Here is a 22,274-nt window from a genome sequence, read left to right on the forward strand (position 1 = left end):
CCAAAGAAATCATAAAAATGGAAAAGGACCCACCTGTACAAAAATATTTATAGTAGCTCTTTTTGTGGTGGCAAAGAATTGGGAATTGAGAGGATGCCCATCAATTGGGGAATGGCTGAACAATTTGTGGCGTATGAATGTAATGGAATATTATTGTGCTATAAGAAATGATGAAGCAGGCAGATTTCAGAAACACCTGGAAAGGCTTGTATGACTGATGCTGAGTGAAGTGAGCATAACCAGGAGAACATTATACTCAGTAACAGCCTTGTTGTGCAATGCGTAACATTGATAGACTTAACCCTTCTCAGAAATGCAAGGATTTAAGACATCTCCAAAAGTCTCATGATGGAAAATGCTGTCCACATGTAAAGAAAAAAACATGGAATTTGAATGCAGATCGAAGCATACTATTTGCTCTTTTTTTTCCCTTCTGTTTTGTTTTGTTTCCTCCTTCTTGTGGTTCCTCCTATTGGTTCTAATTCTTCCTTACAACATGACTAATGTGAAAATATGTTTAGTAGGAATGTATATGTAAAGCCTGTATCAGATTGCATGCCATCTTCGGGAGGGAGGAGAAGAGGGAAGGAGAGAAAAATTTAAAACTCAAAAGGTTATGGAAGTGATTGTTGATAAGTCAAAATGAGTTAATAAAAATTTTTTTAAAAAACTATTGAGGTAATAGATAAAATTAGGATCTGGTTTTATGAAAAAACCCAGTAAGATAGATAAACCATTGGTTAATTTGATTAAGAAAAGAAAGAAGAAAACCAGATTACCAGTATCAAAAATGAAAAGGTTGAATTCACCACCAATGAGGAAGAAATTAAAGCACTTATTAAGAATTATTTTGCACATTATATGCCAGCAAATTTGACAATCTAAGTGAAATAGATGAATAGTTATTAAAATACAAATTGCCCAGATTAACAGAAGAGGCAACAGAATACTTACATAACATTATCTTAGAAAAAGAATTTGAACAAGCTCCCTAAGAAAAAAAATCCCAGGGCCAGATGGGTTCACAGGTGAATTCTACCAAACATTGAAAGAACTATTAATTCCAATACTGTATCAACTCTTTGGAAAAATAGGGAAAGGAATCCTACCAAATTTTTTTATGACACAAATATGGTGCTGATACCTAAACCAGGAAGACATAAGACAGAGGAAGAAAACTACAGATCATTTTCTCTAATCAATATTGATGCAAAAATTTTAAGTAAAATACTAGCAAGGAGATCACAGCAATACAGATCATACAGGATGACCAAATAGGATTTATTCCAGGAATACAGGGCTGGTTACATATTAGGAAAACTATCAGCATAATTGACCATCTCAATAACAACATGAACAGAAATCGTATGATTATGTCAATAGATGTAAAAAAAGCTTTTGACAAAATACAGCACCCATTCCTATTAAAAATACTAAAAGGAACTTTCCTTAAAATGATAAACAATGTCTATCTAAAACCATCAACAAAATTATCTGTAGTGGGGCTAAATTAGAAGCCTTTCTAATAGGATCAGGGGTGGAGCAAGGTTGTTCATTATCACCACTGTTATTCAATACTGTACTTGAAATGTTAGTTAAAGCAACAAAAGAAGAAAAAGAAATAGAAGGAATTAGAATATGCAATGAGGAAACAAAACTATCATTCTAATTCTAGAGAAGCAACTAAAAAACTGTTTGAATTAATTAACAACTTTAGCAAAGTTGCAGGATATAAAATACACCCACATAAATCATCAGCATTTCCATACATATATATCTATATCTGTATCTTTATCTATGTCTATATCTATATACCAACAAAACTCAGCAGCAAGAGATAGAAAGAGAAATTCCACTTAAAATAACCATAGACAGTATAAAGTACTTGAGAGTCTACCTGTCATGACAAACCAAGGAACTATATGAACACAATTACAAAAAACTTTACACGCAAATAAAGTCAGATCTAAACAACTAGAAAAATATCAACTGCTCATGGATAGGCCAATCCAATATAATAAAAATAACCGTTCTACCTAAATTAATTTACTTGTCCAGTGTCATACCAAGCAAACTACCAAAATTTATTTTATAGAGTTAGAAAAAATAATAAAATTCATCTGGAAGAGCAAAAGGTCAAAAATATCACTGGAATTAATTAAAACAAATGTGAAGGAAGGTGCCCTAGTAGCTGTACCAGATCTCAAATTGTACCATAAAGCCATAATGATCAAAACTATCTGGTAGTGGCTAAGAAATAGAGTGGTGGATGAGTGGATTAGGTAAACAAGATGCAGTAGTAAATGACCATAGTAATCTAGTGTTTGATAAACCCAGAGACCCAAACTTCTGGGACAAGAACTCACTATTTGACAAAAAAATCTGAAAAAACCTGGAAAACAGTATGGCACAAACTAGATATATATCAACATCTTATATACCAAGATAAAGTCAAAATGGCAAGTGATTTACTCATAAAAAGTGATACCATAAACAAATTAGGAGAGCAAGGAATAGTTTACATGTCAGATCTATGGAGAAGGTAATAAATTTAGGACCAAAGAAAATGTAGAGAACATTACAAAATACAAAATAGATAATTTTGATCATATAGAATTAAAAGTTTTTGTACAAAACAAAATCCATGCAAGCTATATTAGAAGGAAAGCAGAAAGCTGGGAAACAATTTTTACAGCCAGTGTCTCTGATAAAGGCCTCATTTCTCAAATATATCGAGAATGGAGTGAAATTTATACGAATACAAGCCATTCCCCAATTGAAGGACACGAATAGGCAGTTTTCAGATGATTGAATCAAAGCTATTTATAGCTCTAAATTACTGTTGATTAGAGAGATGCAAATTAAAACAACTCTAAGGTACCACTTCAGAACTATCAAATTGGCTAATATGGCACAAAAAGGAAATTGATAAATATTGGAGGAGATGTGGGAAAATTGGGACACTAATGCATTGTTGATGGAGTTGTGAACTCATCCAGCCATTCTGGAGAAGAATTTGGAACTGTGCCCAAAGGGCAAACTGTGCATACCGTTTGATCCAGCAATACCATTACTAATTCTGTGTCCCAAAGAGATCAAAAAAAGAGGGAAAAGGACCGACTTGTACAAAAATATTTATAGCAGCTCTTTTTGTGGTGGCAAATAATTGGAAGTTGAAGGGATGCTCAGCAACTGTGGAGAATGGCTGAATAAGTTGTGGTATATGAATGTAATGTAGTACTGTTGTGCTATGAGAAATGAGTAGCATGTTTTCAAAAAAACCTGGAAAGACTTACAATGAACTGATGCAAAGTGAAGTGAGCTGAACTAGAACATTGTTCATAGTAACAGCAACAGTGTGTGAAGATCAGCTGTGAATGACTTTGCTTCTTTCAGCAGTACAGTGGTCCAAGACCATTCCAGAGAACTTATGATAGAAAGTACTATCCACCTCCAGACAAAGAACTGATGGAGCCTGAATGTAGATTGAAGCATACTAGTTTCACTTTATTTTTTTTTTCTGTGTTTTTTTTTCCTTTTGGTCTGTTTCTTTTACAACATGACTGATAGGGAAATATGTTTATAAGATTGCACATATATGACCTGTATCAAATTGCTTACCATCTTAGGGAGAGGAGAGGTGAGGAAGGAGGGAAAAAATTCAGAACTTAAAATTTTTAAAATTTGTCTTTACGTGTAATTGGAAAAAATAAAATACTATTTAAAAATATTGCTGTTACAATGTTCTCCTGGTTCTGCTCATTTCACTTTGTTCTTTTGTTCAGTCATTTCAGTCGTGTCCAACTCTTCATGACCCCATTTGGAGTTTTCTTGGCCAAGATACTGGAGTGATTTGCTATTTTCTTCTCTGGCTCATCTAGGCAAACAGGATTCAGTAACTTTTTCAGAGTCACACAGCTATTGACTACGGCCAAATTTGAACTCAGGAAAATTAGTCTTCCTGCCTCCAGGCTTGGCATGCTATATCCACTGTGCCACCTAACTGCCCTCACTTCACTTTGCGTGAGTTCATATATATTATATGAATTCTTTAACTTGCATGAGTTCGAATAAGTCTTTTCAGGTTTTTAAAAACTGTATTGCTCATCATTTCTTTTATCACAATAGTATTCCTTCACAATCATATATCACAACTTGTTCAGCCATTCTTCAACTGATGGACATCCCCTCAATTTCCAATTCTTTGCCACCAGAAAAAGGGCTGCTACAAACATTTTTGTACAAATAGATGCTTTTCCCTTTTCTTTGATCTCTTAGTCGTGTTATTGCTGGATCAAAAGGTATGCACAGGTTTTTTTAAAAATTTAATATTTTATTTTTTCCCAATTACGTGTAATAACAATTTTTAATTTTTTTTTTAATTCTCTCCCTCCTTCCCTCCACTACCCACTCCATGAGAAGGCAAGCAACTTCATATAAGCTAAACATGTGTAATCATGCAAAACTTCTTTCCATATTGGTCATGTTGTGGGGAAAAAAAAGGCTCTGGGTCCCCTTCCTCCAAAAACAAAAGAAAAAGAAAGTTTAAGAAAGTATTCTTTAATCTTCATTGACAAACTATCAATTCTTTCTCTAGAGGTAGATAGCATTTTTCATCATGAGTCCTTCAGAATTGTCTTAGATCTTTGTATTGCTAAGAATAGGTAAGTCATTCATAGTTGATCACTGTACAATATTGCTGTCACTCTATACTGATTCTGCTCATTTCATTTTGCATCAATTCATCTAAATCATACCAGGTTCTTCTGAGAGCATCATTTCTGTTAGCACAATGGTGTTCTGTCACAATCCGGTGCCATTTGTTCAGCCATTCCTCATTTTTTTGGCATCCCTTCTATTTCCAATTCTTTGTCACTATTCTATTCACCTCTGTTATTTTGATCAGGAATACTTGAAAAGTCCTTTTTTTTCTCCTGAAGGATTATATACTCAATTTTGCTGAGTAGGTTGTTCTGGCTTGTAGTCTTAGTTCCTTTCCTTTCTGGAATATCATATTTTGTGCCCTTTGGTCCTTTATTGTGGTAGCTGCAAAATCTTGTGTGATCTTGACTACAGGTACATGATATTTAATCTTTTTGGCCTCTTTTAATATTTTCTTTGACTTGGGAGCTCTAGAATTTGACTGCGATAATCCTGTGAGTTTTCATTCTAGAATCTCTTTCAGGTGGTGATTGTTGGATTCTTTCAATTTTTATTTTACCTTCTTACTCTAGTAAGAGTAAGATTTATAAGATTAATATATGATTTATATTATAATTATAATATTTGTATAATTATTTGTATAATCATATAAGTATAATTTTGATTTATGTGTATTTATATATAAAAATATAAGATTTATAATTCCTCAAAATGTGAAGTCTAGTATTTTTCTTCTTCTGTCTTTATTTTGTGATTATGAATTTCAAGTAGTCTAATAATTCTCCCTGTTTTCCAAGACAGTTGTTTGTCCATTGAGATATTTTACATTTTTTTTCCTTCTTCATTATTTTACTTTGTTTTATTGTTTCTTAATGTCTCATGAAATCATTAGCTTCTAGTTGCCCAGTCCTAATATTTAAGGAATTATTTTCTTCAGTGAGCTTTTGTACCTTTTTTTCCATCTGGCTAATTTTGCTTTTTAAGGAGTTATGTTCACTAGTGAAATTTTGTACCTTTTTTATTTTCTACCATTTGGACAATTCTGTTTTTTAAGGTGTTATTTTCTTCAGTATTTTTTTTGTGTGTCTCCTTTACCAAGCTGTTAATTCTCTTTTCATGGTTGTCTTGCATTACTTTAATTTCTTTCCCCTATTTATTCTTTGCCAGTCTTATTTGATATTTAAAATCATTTTTTGGCTTTTCCAGCAATTCTTTTTGGGTTTGTGTCCAAATTGCTTTTTTTTTCCCTTTTGAGGCTTTGCTTGTAGCTATTTTGATATAATTTTCTTCTTCTGACTTTATGTCTTGATCTTTTCCTGTCAGCATAGTAGCTTTTTATGATCAGGTTCTTTTTTGTTGTTGTTTGCTTATTTTTCCAGACTATTTTTGAATTTGAACTTTATGTTTCTGGCTGTGTTCACCCATGTGTGTTGAGGGACACTATCCTAAACTTCAGGCTTTTTCATGCTGTTGTTTTTAGAGCCAGTTTTGGGACTTTCCAAGTTTTGGGTACTTCCAAGGTGGTATGATCTGGAAAGAGCTGTGGTCACTGTTCTCCTTGCCTGTGCTCTTCTCCTTACCCAGGAAAGGCCCCTGCTCCCTTGTGACTGAGACTGCCACTGCTCCTCCTTTGTACCTGGAAGTATTCCTCTCATCCCTGAAACTGCAACCCAGAAGTGGGAATGGGCAATGGCGTTTCCAAAAAGCTCCCTGTCTTGCTCCTAGTACTAGCTCTACAGTCCCCTGTAATCTTTTCCTAACCAGTTGCCCAATTCTATTCCTGTCTCTGGGCTTGGATTTCCTGAAGCTGTTGCTGATGCTGTCCCCACTATCTTATAATTCGTGTTGCTGCCTCAAGTTAGTGTCATAGACTTCTCCTTCCAACCTCCTAAGTGGTCTTGGATTGGAAAAAATGTTTCACCTCAACTTGTTGTTGGTTCTGCTACTCCAGAATTCAATTTGAGGTATGATTTCCAAGTTTTTTGGAAGGGAAAGTTTAGAAAACAGGCCTGTAATGCTTCCTCCCACCATCTTGGATCCACCCTGGATGTCTCAATGTCCTCTTCTCAATCCCCATCCATCTTGGCCTATTTTGTAGGTTTTGACACTGTTGCTCTTCTTTTCCTTCTTGATGCTGTCTTCTTTCTAGGTTTTCAGGATACCACTCTCTCCTGGTTTTCCTATGTATCAGATCACTTTCTGACTCCTTTGCTGGTTCTTCATTCCGGTCACACCCTCTAATTATAGATGTCTCTCATGGTTCTATCCTGGGCCCTCTTCTTTTCTCCCTCTATATATACTATATACTTGGTAATCTCATCTCCTCACATACATTTAGTTACCATTTCTATGCTGATGATTCTTATATCTGTCTTTCTTACCTTATCCTGTCTTCCAACTTCCAATCCTGTATCTGCTGCTACATTACAGACATGGTGAACCAAATATCCAGTAAAGATCTTAAGCTCAGCATATCTAAGACTGAACTTATCTTTTCCCCAAACTCTCTCTTTTCCCACTAACTTCCCTAAAATATAGAGAAAAAACCATCCTTTCAGTTCCCTAGCGTCATATATTAGGTGTCATCCTTGTCTCCTCACTATCTTTTCCCCTTCCACCCAATCTGTTGCCAGGGCCTGTTAATTTCATCTTTTAAACATCTCAGGAATATCATACCTTCTGTGTTCTGATGCTGTCATTACCCTGATGCAGGCCATTATTACCTCATGCATGGCCTATGCAATAGCCTGCTGTTGAGTCTGCTTACCTGAAGTCTTTCCCCACTTCAATCCATCCTCCATTCAGCCATTAAAGTGATTTTTCTTTAAAACACGTGTATGACCATGTCACTCCCTCCCCTTTTCCAATAAACCTCTGTGGTTCCATATCACCATGAGGATCAAATACAAAATCCTCCGGCATTCAAATCCCTTCATGATCTAATCTATCTTTCCCTCTTTCCAGTCTTCCTACCCCTTACTCCCCAACATGAATTCTTCCATTCAGTAATACTAACCTTTTTTTCTTCCATGAATAAGACACTCTATTCCTCAGCTCCAAGCATTTTTTTTTCTGTCTGTTCCCTGTGTGGGATGCTCTTCCTTCTCAACTCTACCTGTTGACTTCCCTAGTTTCTTTGCAGTCCCAGCTAAAATTCTGTCTTCTACAGGAAACATTTTCCAACCCCTCTTCATTCTTGTTCCTTCCCCTCTGTTTACTATTCCCTATTTTTCCTCTGTATACCTTGTTTTTACATGTGTATTTTCTTGTTATCATCCCCCTTAGATTGTGAGCTCCTTCAGGACAGGGACTGACTTTTGCCCTTTTTATGTCTTCAATGCTTAACATGGTTCATGGCATATAATAAGTGTTTAATAAATGTTTATTATCTTGTTGACTTTGTTGTGGCCATCTCTTGTACCTGAAATGCACTTCTTTACCTTTGTGTGATAGAAAGGAAACTTCAAGATGCATCTCAGGTTGCATCTTCTACATGAAGCCTTCTTTAATTTTTGCAATTGCTAGTGCCTTCTTTCCCTAACTATATTTGACTTCCTTGCATTTATTCTTTTTACATTTAATCTATGTACACTAATATCTACATTTGTCTCACTTGTTAGATTGTAAACTAGAATATATGGATTGTTTTATACATTGTATTTATATCTCCAGAGCCTTGCACAATGTCTGGCTCGTAATGGACACATGATAATTGTTTGTTAATTGATTCACAGAAATGGGAAATCATAAGTGGAATGTTCTTTATACTGTCAGATGTGAGCACTCTGTCAGTTGTTTTTTGTTTAACTCTTTCCCTTTTTTTCCAAGGAAGCCTGGGAGGTAGGGAGGGATATTTGGAAATGACTGTAATGTAGAAACAAAAGGTATCAATAAGACTTATTTTAATAAATAATATCTAAGTTGAGGAAATAAAAAGAAATATAGATAGATAATATGCTACTTACCTTTCCAGGTTTTTGTGAGGATCAAATGAGATAAATGCACACAAAAGCACATTGTACAGTAATAACTAATCTCCCAGAAAAGTAAGCCATTATCTAAATTTAAACATACATCATCATCATCATTATTATTATTATATTTAGTCTGACTAGATGTTAGGCAATAATTTTCATACTTTTTAAGCTACTTATTCATAAATAAAATGAGACTATTAGACTAAATTATTTAAGGCCCCTTCTATCTATCTTTAATTCCTGTGGCCCTCTCACTCTTCTCATATTTTTTGCAATCCACTCTAGTTTAACTGTAAATTTTTACCCAAAAAGAGCCTGGCAGGATTTCTAGGCAGTTGAAAGGGTAGTGCTGATATTGTAATAACAATGGTTTAAAAACAAAATAGGCATTATTGAGAAGGAGATTTACTTCCCCAAATCCAAATGACTTTTAAAATTTATTGTAATTCTTTTTTACTTATCCTCAAGCTCAGAGACATGGATCAAGTAAGTGAAACTTCATTGTAGGTGTATGTTAGGGTAGGTGTGGTAGAATGATTAAAATTAACATGGTACATCTAATTGAATTTAATCTCCTGAGTTTTGTTTTTTTGTTTTTATATTTGTACTAATAGGGTCCGGGAGGCTGCAATGACAGGTCTAATGGAGCTGACAATTTTGCTAACAAGAAATCATCCAGATCTCATTGAAGCAAATGTGTGAGTATTGAAATTGTACAGCTTGCTTCATCCTGTAAATCCTGTATTCTTACTAACTTCTATTCCATTGGAATATGCATTGTGATGTTAGCCATGTCCAGCCCGACTCCTTCAGTAGTTGTTTCCAGAGACTCTTACATTTTCCTGTATTGGTTATAATCAGTGACTGCCAAGCAGCTTGATTATTGTAAATAAAAGTTGGTGTAGTCAGTTTGTCCAGAAATAGTCATAATTCATATTGGCAAGCATGTTATAAGGCAGAGGTATCAAACTTGTTGAGGGCCACATCCACAAAACTCTAGAGTGCTGCCTGCGCCAGATTAAATTGTAATTAGGAAATGTTTAGCAAAATAAATAAAAATACAGTACAGCATAGATGATGATAATTTTTGGTTTTCTAAGTTAATATATGGCCTGCAGGGATTTGTTACTATTTGAGTTTTATACCATTTTTTTTAAAGGAAGTGTGATGGTGCATTTGAGGAGAATGGGAAAGACATATAGAACCACTCAATTAGATAATTAGTGTGTCTGGAGACTGAAAGAAAAACACATACAAAATATATCATTTTTTTCTACAATAACAGAATCGTGAGTACATATAGTGGCTGCATTTAAATGCCTGGCAGCAGAGTGAAAGGAGGGTAAAAAAAATAATGGGACATGGTTCTACTGGGCTTTAAATTTTGTAAGGGTAAAGACAGGTAGATTAGGATATAACGTTCTAAAGTAATTTGATTAAATCTTTAACAATCATACTAAAACTTATGCATACTAATGAATATTTTCCTGTCAAAAATATTAAATTGGGTTGTACACTGTTCTCAAATGCTACCATCACTCACAACATTTTTGAACTTAACTTTTTGTGTTGTCCCATAGAAGAAGGAAGAATAATGAATATATCCTTTCCTAAAATCATTGGGAATTTTGAAATATATCCAACCCAGTTATAGTCAGAGTATTGAATATGGTTGTGCTAAAATTTTGCATGTGTTTTGTCTAATGAGAAAGAATGGACTTGAAAGGATGCTGCTGCTGCTGGAAGATAATGGAAAAGAAGTGCTTTTTATTCCTTTTCTGACATGAGAGAGGACAAAAGGAGAGTTGTTCATGATCTTTTAGGGCTTTCAGAGAAAGTGTGATTTAGAAAGAAGCAAGAATCTAAAATATGTTGATATGGAGTAGAGAAACGAGTAAGTTAATCATCCTGTGGCAAAGTAGGAGGAATATTCTTGCTTTTTCCTATGTCAGCTCGGTAAGCTCCTCATATACTGCTGTCCCTACTCAGGAATAAAAAATGAAAAGAGGTTTTTACTTTCAAGGTTCTGACATTACTTTGCAACAGTTAGGGTGAATAGGAAACCACCTAGAAAATGTTGAGGGTCCATACAGGGCTATACAGAATGTTTACAATGGGAAGAGACTTCAGAAGCCATCTAGTCTAATCCCTACCCGAACATTATTAGTATGCCTGAAATGTGGTCTTTTGGTCTTTGCTTAAAAATTCTAATGAAGCAAAACTTTATATTTTAGTGCATTCTACTTTTTGAGAGCTGTAGTTGTTGTTGTTGTTGTTTTTTTTATCAAACCTTAACTTGCCTTTCTACAACTTCCACCTGTTATTCCTAATTATGCTCTTTGGTGCTAAACGGAACAATTCTGATTTTCCCCAGGTAGTCCTTCAAATATTTGTAAGCAGCTGTTGTGTCTCAAATCTTCTCTTCTCTTCTCCAAACTAAATATCTCCTTTTCCTTTTACCAGTCTTCATATCATAACGATCTCAAGACCCTTAATGATACTCTGGATGTTTACTCCAGCTTATCATTTAATGTCCTTCTGAAAGTGTGGCATGCAGAATTGAATATAATGTTCCAGGTGTAGTCTAATCAGAGCACAGTAAAACAGGGATACCACTTCCCTAGTTGTATAATATGTCTCTCTATGCACACTAAGATTATATTTGATTTTTGGGGGGTCTACTTGAATGTATGTTTGACTTTCATTAAAGCACCTGGATCTTTTTCAAATAAATGGCTATCTAGATCTTCCTTTTTTATTGTGTATGTGTGGAGTTGATTTTTTGAACCTAAGGTTAAGACTTTATACTTATCTACATTCTGTTCTTGAAGAAGACATGCAGGTTTTTTTTGTGATTACCTTTCATTAATTCATGTTCATTAATGAACAAGTCTAGAATTTTTCAAGCATCAAAAGTTAGATTTACAAGCCTACAATTTGCATCTTCTACTCTTTGCTCAGTTTTGAAAACTGGGACAACATTTTCCTTTATTGACTTGTGAAACAGCTTCACTTTTGCCTGTTCTGTAAAAGATCGCTGACAATGGCTCCATCAATGACATCTGCCATTTTAAAAAAAAAAATAGCCTTGAATGTAGTTCATCTAGGTCTGGTGACTTAAATTCATTAAAGTCACCTGAATACCATGATTAACTATCTTGGCTTTCATATCTTTATTAGTGATTTTTATTCTATCCTTTCTAATCTAGAAAATAGTTTAGTTAGAAGAAAAAACAAAGGTAAAATGAAGCAATGATAAATGACAGTGGAAAGAAGACAAAACTACCTCAGCCCTCATTGTCCCATTCTCCACAAGTAGTTGTAGTATCTCTTCTTTACTCTTCCCTTTCTTCCCTTTTTTTTGTCCCCAACATACATTTTTCTGAAAATTATTTTAATAGTTATAAAATGTATTTTCACAGATTCAGTATAAAATAGCAGTTGATTTCTTCATAGTTATTAAAATTATTTATACTTGAGGCCTTTGTGAAGTAGGCCTGAAATCAATGAAAGGTCTTGGTGTGTTGGCTCAGAAATCATCTTTCTCAGCATTCTGTCCTTCCTGTGTGTGTCTTGCTCAGCTCTTAGGATATGACTATCTCCTTTAGAAATATCCTGCTTTCTTTATTCCTTCTTTGGAGGTTTGACGTGAGCTCTGCAGCATCCATTAAATACCTTCCAAGCTTGTCATTTACTGCTTCTTCAACATTCAGTTCTGACTGCATCCATTTCAACTTTGCCTGCTCATTTCTAATTTGTTTTAATAATGTTAAATCATTCAGATCTTTGTCTCTCTGTTCTTGAAAGGTGTTTGCTACTGCTGATGTCTGAGCTATGCAGTTTTTTATTACTTTCTCCCTGCTGGCATGAGCTTCTATCAGAGACTCATACAGTTGTTTACAGGTTTTGCCAGCATCAGTTTTTCCTGCAAAGGAAACTGTTGGACCCCTGATGTTTTAATTCATGTGCTATTGTGTCATCAATTGTTCTCATCACCTTGAGTAATTCTCTTTGTCTGTGTGTATCCCTCTGTCTCTCTCACCACCCACCATACTGCTCCTCTCTCGCTAGCCAGGAGGGGATGGGGATGGGCAGTTGGGAGCCTAGACCAGGCGGGGTTCTCTGGATCACCCTCATTTGTTCTACCCTGGGTCTGGGACTAGCGCTCCTGGGGGATGGAACCTCATGATGTTCCCCGCAGAGGCCCAGAGACACCAGCTGTCCCTGGTTCTGAGCTGAGAGAAGCTCGCAGCAGGTGGAGACCGAGGACACATGTAAGGGGACCCTACCACTCTCTCGCCCCAACATATTTTAAAAAAAACAATACCACCTTTTCTTAATTCTCAGCATTTTTTCTTTCTTACAAGCAACAGTTCATCCTGAACCTTTACACATTCTTGACACTTCCATTTTGTTGTTTCTGAGTGACTTTTCAACCAGTGTTTATGACATGGCTGTCGTATAGTCAGGATTCTAGTATATTTTTTATATGAAATCTAATACTGTTCTTGCCTAGAAGGAACTTGCAATCTAGTTTAGGAGATAGTAACAAAAAACTGGAGAACAGTTTTAAGTCAAGTAATAATTATGTATTATAGAGTCTTGCTAGTCATGTATTAAATGCTTAGTGAATATTTGTAGAATGAGTGAATTCTGAGAATATTTAAAGCAAGAAGTTATAACTGTGAATGTGATACTACTTTTGGATGGCTTGTTGAAGAGTGATTTTTAAGCTGATGTTTCCTTAGACTCCTGTGTGTATTGCCATGCATTCCTCTCCAGTATTTGAAGTTTTTCTTTGTGTTCCCAGTACTTAGCATGGTCTTGGCATATTGTAGGTACTTCATAAATAGCTTGTTGATTGAATAAATGATTTTACTTGGAGAGGAGGGACAGACATTGCGAAGAAATTATCATGTATATGGGAAAGTATAAATTTCTATCTATAAAATAGGAATAAAAAATAGAAATAAACATGATAAGTTTCTGAGTTAGCCACAAGTCAGGATAAAGAGGAAGAGATAAGACCTCTAGAGAAGGCAGTGACTGAACATTAGGAGGAATAGCCTGGGAAAGATCAGTTTTGGATTGTGACAGAAATGAGGAACTTAGGAACTGATTCTGAGGAAAATATGTGATCTTATGACACATTGGATTTAGTGTGTGAGTAGTTACAACCTAGTTGATATTAGCATTTGGGTTAGAAAGCAGATCTGGAGGGGCAGCTAGGTGGTGAAGTGGAAAGAGCACCCACCCTGAAGTCAGGAGGACCTGAGTTCAAATCTGGCCTCAGACCAAAACACTTGACACTTACTAGCTGTGTGACCTTGGGCAAGTCACTTAACCCCAATTGCCCAAAAAAAAGAAAAAAGAAAAAGAAAAGAAAGCAGATCTGGAGAAGTTGGAAGCCATGAAATGACAGCTTGAACTGAATTGAGTAAATGTGCCTAACATAGGCTCAGGTTGGAGAGGGAGAAGGGTAAAGAGGCTAAAGAAAGTAACAAAGATTAGCAAGAATGATTGGTATGTGGGTAGGAAAAAAAGATGGAGTAGTTAATAAAGTAGATTGAAAAACAAAAAAAGTATTAGAAAGCTTTGAAAGTAGGGTTTCAACAAGAAAAAGATGGAAACACAGCCCAGGTAGCTGAATAGGAAGGTGGACTACAACCCATATCACCCTGAAACTACTCCATATATGTCATATCAAGTAGTGAACAGGAAATTAAAGAAGGTATAATAATGGGGCCCCAAGATTATAAATTCAGTTGGTCAGTCAACCAGTAAGCATTTATTGAACTCCTGCTCTATGTCAGACACTGTGCTAAGAGCTTACCTACAAATGGCAAATGGTCAGGAGGTATGTAATAGGGATAGAAAAGGATCATTGACTTAGCACCCAGACCTCTAAACTAGATAAGTGGAGCAGGGACCCCTCAAGCCAAGAACTAAGGAATTCCAAGATTAGACAGTGGCCTGGGCTTAATTCTCTTAGCTATGAGCTAGACCTATATCACTAGGCTGCTGAGAGCTAATCTTGGGCTCAGTTTATTACCTAAACCAGGGGTGAGGAACCTCTGGCCATGAGGCCACATGCGGCCCTCTAGACTTTGACTGAATCTGCACTTCACAGAACAAATTCCCTTAATAAAAGTATTTGTTCTGTAAACCTTGGACTCAGTCAAAAGGTCGAACCCAAGGGCCTAGAAAGCCAGCTGCTCAGACTGCTCAGTCCCACTTGCCCAGAGTAGATCAAGGAATCAGTCCCTGGGCCAGAAAAGCAGCCCTGGGGCGGTTGGGGGGGGGGTTGATCTCAGAGGAACCCACAGCATAAATGTAGCCCCCAAAGAGCTATTGTATGTGAACAACAATGGGTTTTCCAGAATAAATGGAAGAATGATGAAATAAATAAGCAAACAAAATTAAGACACAAACCCAGGAGATTAGAGTAACTCTAGAACAAGCAAATTTTCAAGGAAAAGCATAGTTTGTACACAAGATCGATTTGAATTCTTAGAACAAATGATGCAAGAGTTTAAAAAAAGTAAAATTCAAAGTAGTATTATAGAAAACTGAGGAAAACTAGCAGAGTGCTAGGATACTAGATTCTCTACAAACTCTTTATTCATGTATAAAGATTTATCACTCTATTAAACCATTAGGAAGCATCACCTCTAAACTCCCTCATTCAACCCAGGAATTTAAAGAGGGATCTTTGGAGTTTTGCAGAACTCCTAAAGAATACACCAAAACAGAGAGTGAAGAGGCAGATCCCCCTCCCCCATAATAGTTTTAGCACTTCATGTCTGAGCTTTTCCAGTGCCCAAACGAGGCCAAAGCTGACTTTTCCTAAGGCCTAAGAAGAGTCACTTTGGGGTATTCTGGGCAGATCCCTCAAACTAAAATTGTGACTGGTTGCTTAAGCCTGCTTCATGTAGAAGTCGCCTTAGGCATCCTAAGTTGATCCAGCTCAGAGAACTCCCTGAAACAGAGCCTTAGGATGGTCCAGTTCCAAGGACCTTAATCCAGTCTTAGCCAGCAGAGAGAGAAGCTTCAGCATTTCTCATGATACCATTGCTTTCATTCAAACTATTAGTGAAAGGCCATTTGCAAAATCTACCATGAGCAGTCACTGAAGCCTGTGGAGAAAACTCAGAACAGGAGTAACTTCTAAACCCACCAACAGGGGAAACAACTCCAGTCAGACTGTATAGGAAGAAATCCCAGAGTCCTATTGAAGAGGTCTAGAGCTTTGGGGTGCTGGAACCCCAAGATGACGATGCGGGCCCTGCCTGAATGAATTCAACTCAAATCTTCCAGCCAGAGAAAAAGTTTATTAGAGATAAATTATATAGACCAGCTGAGGACTAGCAGGCATGAGAAAAGCTCAGCCTTTTGGGCGTGAGAGATTCTCAGCTTTTGAATGGGGGCCAAGGTGGATCTTATATACACTAAAGCAACTTTGGGTGACCAGAGGGGGCTGGGAAAAGGGTCTAGGTGAGAATTCTGATTGGAAGGTCTGAGAGACTGAATAGACAATGGGAATAGATAATGAAGGGAAGTGGAGGGAAGAAGTTTGAAAGGCATCTGCATAAGATCAGAAGGTGGGGCTAGGAAAGGGAGATAAGGGGAGTCAATAAGGAACCTAAAAGTTTGAGGGTTTTCTGGGGCCTGTAGACAAATGGGAATAGATAATGAGAGGAACTGGAAGGAAGAAGTTTGAAAGGTGTAAGATCAAAAGGTGGGGCTAGTACTTTCCAAGGGAAATAAGGGGAGTCAATAAGGAACCTAAAAGTTTAAGGGTTTTCTGGGACCGGTAGACAAATGGGAGCCAGATTCTTTTTAGGACAAGAGATGAAGGCACATCTGCATAAGATCCAAAGGGAGGGCTAAGGCTTTCAAAGGGAGATGAGGAGCTGGGGCCTGTAGACAAATAGCAGCCAGATTCCCTTTGGGGCAAAGGGTGAAGATCTCAGCTTGGGCCCACACTGCATCATTATGACAAAATATATTCTCCAGGAAGAGCTACAAGATCCCTTGAAGGGAGGGGTCTAGTCTGGCCCACTACACTCAAGATGGGCAGGCCTTACTTACTTACTTACTCAACTGCAGAACTTGACCAAATACAAAGAAATCCAGCAGACACTCCAAAAAGGAGTTAGAGGAGCTTTATAAGGATTAGAGAAGAGATAGCAATTGTCATCATCCAGGAGAAGAAAGCTTGGAGTACTATATTCAAAAGGTAAGTAAATGATAAATTGTTATAGCCAGGGATAACTTACCTGGGAAAAACTTTTAAAATGACTCAGTGATTGTTAAAAAATGGATCGTTAATGGAAGGGAGAATTTTCAAGCATTCCTGATGAAATTGACCAGAACTGAGTATCAAGAGAATTGCAGATAGGTATACATGTTTGCATAATTGAAAGGGAATATATGGGGATGAATTGTTTACATTTTAATAGAGCAATACAAATAATTTCTTCTTAGAACCCTAATATCTGTAAGGGAAATAGAGAAATATTGAAATGACAGAGGGTCTGGGAGTTACTGTATTTTGTTTTAGGAGAAAACAAGAATGAAAAGTATTACTGGGGGGAAAGAACATGAGCAAAATTATTGTTGCAGAATAGAGTTGTATAAGATGAAGTTTATATAGTCATGGAGGAAAACAGGAGGAAATGAACATTCCGTGAATCTCACTTTCATTTGAACAAGAAAAAAAAGTTGAATAAAATTATATTAAATACATATCTTGATATACAAAGGGAAATAGGAGGGGACAGGGACAGGGAGGGAATATTAGATATAGAAATAATCATAAGCAAAAGATTTCATTGTTGGAAGGAAGTACATGAAGGGTGGATTAAAGAGAAGAGAATAAAAACCTCAGAGATGAAACAGGCAGTTTCATTTACTGGATCACAAGTACTGAACAAATTGCCTCTCTTCTACCTCCTGCTTACTATTTTTAAGGAGGGAGGTAAAGAGAGTAAAAGCCCAGGACTGAGGATAGGTGAAAATACACAACTCACAATTGTAACCATGAATAAGAATGTGATGGAGTTACTGATAAAAGGAAAGAGTGATAAAAGAATGGATTAGAAAACAGATTCCAACAATTTGTTTCTTACAAGAAGCAGTTGAAACTCACAATCACAAAAATTAAAATGAATTTGCAAAAAAAAATCTATTATGTTTCAGCTAAATTCAATAAAGCAGGAGTAGTAATCATGATTTCAGATATCTATAGTAAATACAGAAAAGTTATATAATTATATAAAGTTATAATATAAAAAATCATATTGAGACACCATAGGTAATGAATTAATATTAGTGCTCAATATTTATCTGTGTTGTAATAGAGCTCAGCTAGAGATGTGACAAATAGAGTTGAGGGACAGGAGATGTGTGTATTGCTTTACTCCACTAAGCTTTAGGGAAAGAACCAGTATCCACCTTGGTTCAGTTTTGTGCCACCAGAAGTTACTTGTGCCAGAGACCAAGGCCAAGTGAACTTTAAACTCTCCATTTTAGAGGAAGCTAAAAAAGCTCTGAGATCCAGCCTACAGGGAAACTACTGTCAAAGGAGAGAAAGTCCAAAGGTGAGCAATAGGGAAAAATAAAGAAAAAAGACTGAAATTACCAAAGATCTCAGGATGAAAAAAACTCAAAGACCTTCACTATAGGCAGATGAACCAACTAGGAAGATATTAAGTACAGGAGGAAAATGACCTCCAGAGTGAGGAAGAATTCATATATCTATGAATAAGAATTGAAAGGCAAAGGAAAATCAATCACCCTGAGGCAGTGGACCCTGTAGATTCCGGAGAGAGCATGGAACCACAGCAGGATGTTTCTGAATGGTTTAAATGAGAAATAGGAATTATGAAAGCATAATTCCTGTCTTGCACAACAGAAATAATTGGCAGAATAAAAAATGTGAATCACCATTGACAAGTCTCACTAAAGAAACAAAAGAGACATTAACTGATTGGGAATGCATGAAGAGCAATTAAGGAGAAGAGAAGAACATTAAAATGAAAGCAGGATATCTATAAAAGCAAAACATATTGATCTCAAAGATAGGATACATAGAAATAATGATAACAGGTCTTCCAGAAAGGCAGGAGAAGTGAAAAGAATCTTAAAACAACTCAAATGAAACCAAAAAAAGGACTAGAGTCTCAGGAAATTTATCATATAACTGGGTGGGGGGAGGGGAGAGATAAGAACTCTATTAGGTGAGCTGATGTCAACTTTATAAAAATTTTAAGTGTCAGAGAGAGAAGTCAACAGAATCAAGAGAACAACTTGTACTATAACAACATTATAAAAAGAAAAAAATTTTAAAAGCCTTAAGAACTTAATGTTCAATCATGATTCCAGAGGACTGATAGAATACTGCTCACCTCCTGACTGAGGGGTGACTTCATATATAGAGTGAGAAACATATATTTGGACCTGGCCATTGAGGGAATATTTTGCTTGGTGGATTATTTTTTAAATATTTTATGTTTTTCCCCAATTTCATGTACAAATGATTTTTAACATTAATTTTTTTAAAATTTGAGTTCAATTTCAAATTCTCTCCTTCTTTTCCTCCACTCCCGCCTCATTGAGAAGGCAAGCAATTTGGTATGTTATACATATGCAGTCATGTAAAACATTTCCATGTTAGTCATGTTGTGAAAGAAACCACAGACAACCCCCCCCCCCCCCAAGAAAATAAAGTTTTTGAAAAACCATGCTTCAATCTGCATTCAGATTCTGGAGATGGATAGCATTTTTCATCATAAGTCCTTTGTAATTGTCTTGGATTTTTATATTGCTGAGAACAGCTGTCATTTACAGTTGATAATCATGCAGTATTGCTGTTGCTATGTTCTCATGGTTTTGCTCATTTCACTTTGCGTCACTTCATGTAAGTCTTTCTGAATTTTTCTGAGAGCATTCTACTCATCATTTCTGTAAGAAATATAAGTATTTCTTATAGCATATTATAGTATAGTATTCTATAAGAATATAATATATCACAATCATATATCTTAATTTGTTCAGCCATTCCCCAATTGAGCTGCTATAAATATTTTTTACATACAGGTCTTATTTTTTTTTTAATCTTCTTAAGATAAAGACCTAGTAGTGGTATTGCCGGGGTTTATAGCCTTTTGGGCAAAGTTCCAAATTGCTCTTCAGAGTGGTTGGACTAGTTCACAACTCTATCAACAATGTGTCAATGTCCCAGTTTTCCCATATTCTCTCCAGCATTTGTCATTTTCCTTTGTAGTAGGTGTGGGGTGGTGCCTTAGAATTGTTTTAACTTGCATTTCTCTAATTAATAGTGAATTAGAGCATTTTTTCATCTGATTATAGATGACTTTGATTTTTCATCTGAAAACTGCTTGTTCATACCCTTTGACCATTTATCAATTGGAGAATGGCTCTTATTTTTATAAATTTGATCCAGTTCTCTATATATTTGAGAAATGAGGCCTTTATCCAAGAAGCATGCTGTAAAATTTTATTTTACAGTTATGATTACTGTGTATTTCCTGCCATCTTATTTCCCCCCCGTGTGTCTTATTCTTTCTTTTCACTCTGTCCATTCTTAAAAGTGTTTGCCTTTACCTACCCCAGTCTGCCTTCCTTTCTGTCACCTCTCCCGAACTCCCTTTAATCCCCTTCCCTTTCTACCTTCCTGTAGGGTAAGATAGATTTATATACCCAATTGAGTGTGTATGTTATTCCCTCTTTGAGCCAATTCTGGTGAGACCAAGGTTCACATGCTCCTCCACACCTACCCCATCTTCACCTCCACTGTAAAAGGTCTTTCATGCTTCTTTTATGTGAAATAATTTGCCTCATTCTGCCTCTCCCCATCCCCTTCTGCCAGTGCATTCTTCTTTCTCACCCCTTAATTTTATTTTTTTTTAGATGTCATCCCATCGTATTCAATTCATACCCATGTCCTCTGTCTAGGTATAATCCTTCTAACTGCCTTAATAATGAAAAACTTCTTAAGAGTTACAAGTATCATCTTCTCATATAGGAGTATAAACAGTTTAGTCCTATTGAATCCCTTATGATTTCCATTTCCTGTTTACCTTTTTATGCTTGTCTTGAGTCTTATATTTGAAAATCAGATTTTCTATTCAGCTCTCGTCTTCTCATCAGGAATGCTTGAAAGTCTTCTACTTTATTGAATGTCTGTTTTTTCCCATGAAAGATTATACTCAGTTTTGTGGGGTAAGTGATCCTTGGTTGTCATTCTAGCTCCTTTACTCTCCAGCCCTCTGATCCTTTAATGTAGAAGCTGCTAAATCTTGTGTTATCCTGACTGTGGCTCCATAATACTTGAATTGTTGGCTATAATATTTCTGAGAGTTTTCATTTGGACATCTCTTTGAAGAGGTGATTGGTGGATTCTTTCAATTTCTGTTTTACCTTCTAGTTCTAGGATGTTAGGGCATTTTGATAATTTCTTGAAAGATGATGGTTAGGCTCTGTTTTTAGAAAATTTATTTTGGGCTCAAACCCCAAAACTCAAATACAGAATGGAGAAAAGAAAAAGAAACACATCATAAACTTGAATATTGAAACTTAAATACCAAGTAAGGAAAGGAAAAAAAAGTATGTCATATGCACAATAGAATATAAGAGAGGATTCAAAATATATAGCAATAAATTTTCATTTCAAGAAAGCCTGTATGATAAATACTATACATTGTGTTGAGAGCTGTCTATCTTTTCTTTACTTCTTTTTAAGTTTTCTTTTGTTCTCTGCTGTGTCCTTTTTACTTTGTTTCTCTTCCCTCCCCCACTTCCTTCTCCCACCAAGGCTATAATTTTTTTCTTTTGAGGCAGTTAGGGTTAAGTGGCTTGCCCAGGATCACACAGCTAGTAAGTGTCATGTGTTCAGTGTCTGAGGCCAGATTTGAACTCAGGTACTCCTGACTTCAGGACCAGTGCTCTATCCACTGCGCCACCTAGCTGCCTCCTCCACCAAGGCTATAATCAAGTGTGGATATATTTATATATAGATATATAGATACATACACATATACATGTACATACAAACATAAATATATATATAGATATATACTTTCCCTAAAAAATTCTACCCTGATCTTTGTTTTTGTTTATGCATCTCTTATTTCCTATCCCCCCCCCATTCCTCTAGTTTACTTCTGCCCATTACCTTGTCTTCCTATTACTTAGCCTACCCCCACTCCAAAGATCCCTCCCTTATCTTCCCATTCCCATAAATCTAAACACCCTTCTATACCCCCTTTAACCTGTTCCCTTACTCTCCTCTCTAAAGATCCCTCCCTTATCCTCCCATTCTCATTGATCTCAATATGTTTCTATACCCACTCTTTTAACCTATTCCCATACATTTCCCCTCTAGAGATCCTTCCTTTATCCTCTCCCCTGCATCTCCTTACCATTTTATTTCTTCTGAATTTAGAAGACTATTATACTCTTCTGTATGTGTATCTCTATGTATATCTATATCTATCTATCTGTCTATCTAGTTCCTTTGAAGAGGTCTAGGGGTTTTGGGGTGCTGGGACCCCAAGATCGCCGTACCGGGCCCTGCCTGAAAGAATTCAACTCAAATCTTCTTCAGCCAGA

General features: G+C 36.2%; 1 protein-coding gene and 1 pseudogene across 4 annotated transcripts in view; one reads left to right on the forward strand and one right to left on the reverse strand.

Moving 5' to 3' along the window:
• Positions 1-22,274, forward strand: part of TBCD (tubulin folding cofactor D) — a 502,517-nt gene that overhangs the window by 376,298 nt on the left and 103,945 nt on the right. For all 4 annotated transcript variants that reach the window (XM_078155768.1, XM_078155769.1, XM_020987528.2 and 1 more), the window contains one exon: positions 9,254-9,337. In XM_078155768.1, coding sequence (XP_078011894.1) covers positions 9,254-9,337 — 84 coding nt within the window. The remainder of the gene's footprint in view (positions 1-9,253; positions 9,338-22,274) is intronic.
• LOC110209444 (protein MIX23 pseudogene) lies at positions 12,264-12,913 on the reverse strand (annotated as a pseudogene).

This window comes from Phascolarctos cinereus, unplaced genomic scaffold, assembly GCF_003287225.1.
Source record: "Phascolarctos cinereus isolate Bilbo 61053 unplaced genomic scaffold, phaCin_HiC Scaffold_5;HRSCAF=322, whole genome shotgun sequence".
NCBI classification, from domain to species: domain Eukaryota; kingdom Metazoa; phylum Chordata; class Mammalia; order Diprotodontia; family Phascolarctidae; genus Phascolarctos; species Phascolarctos cinereus.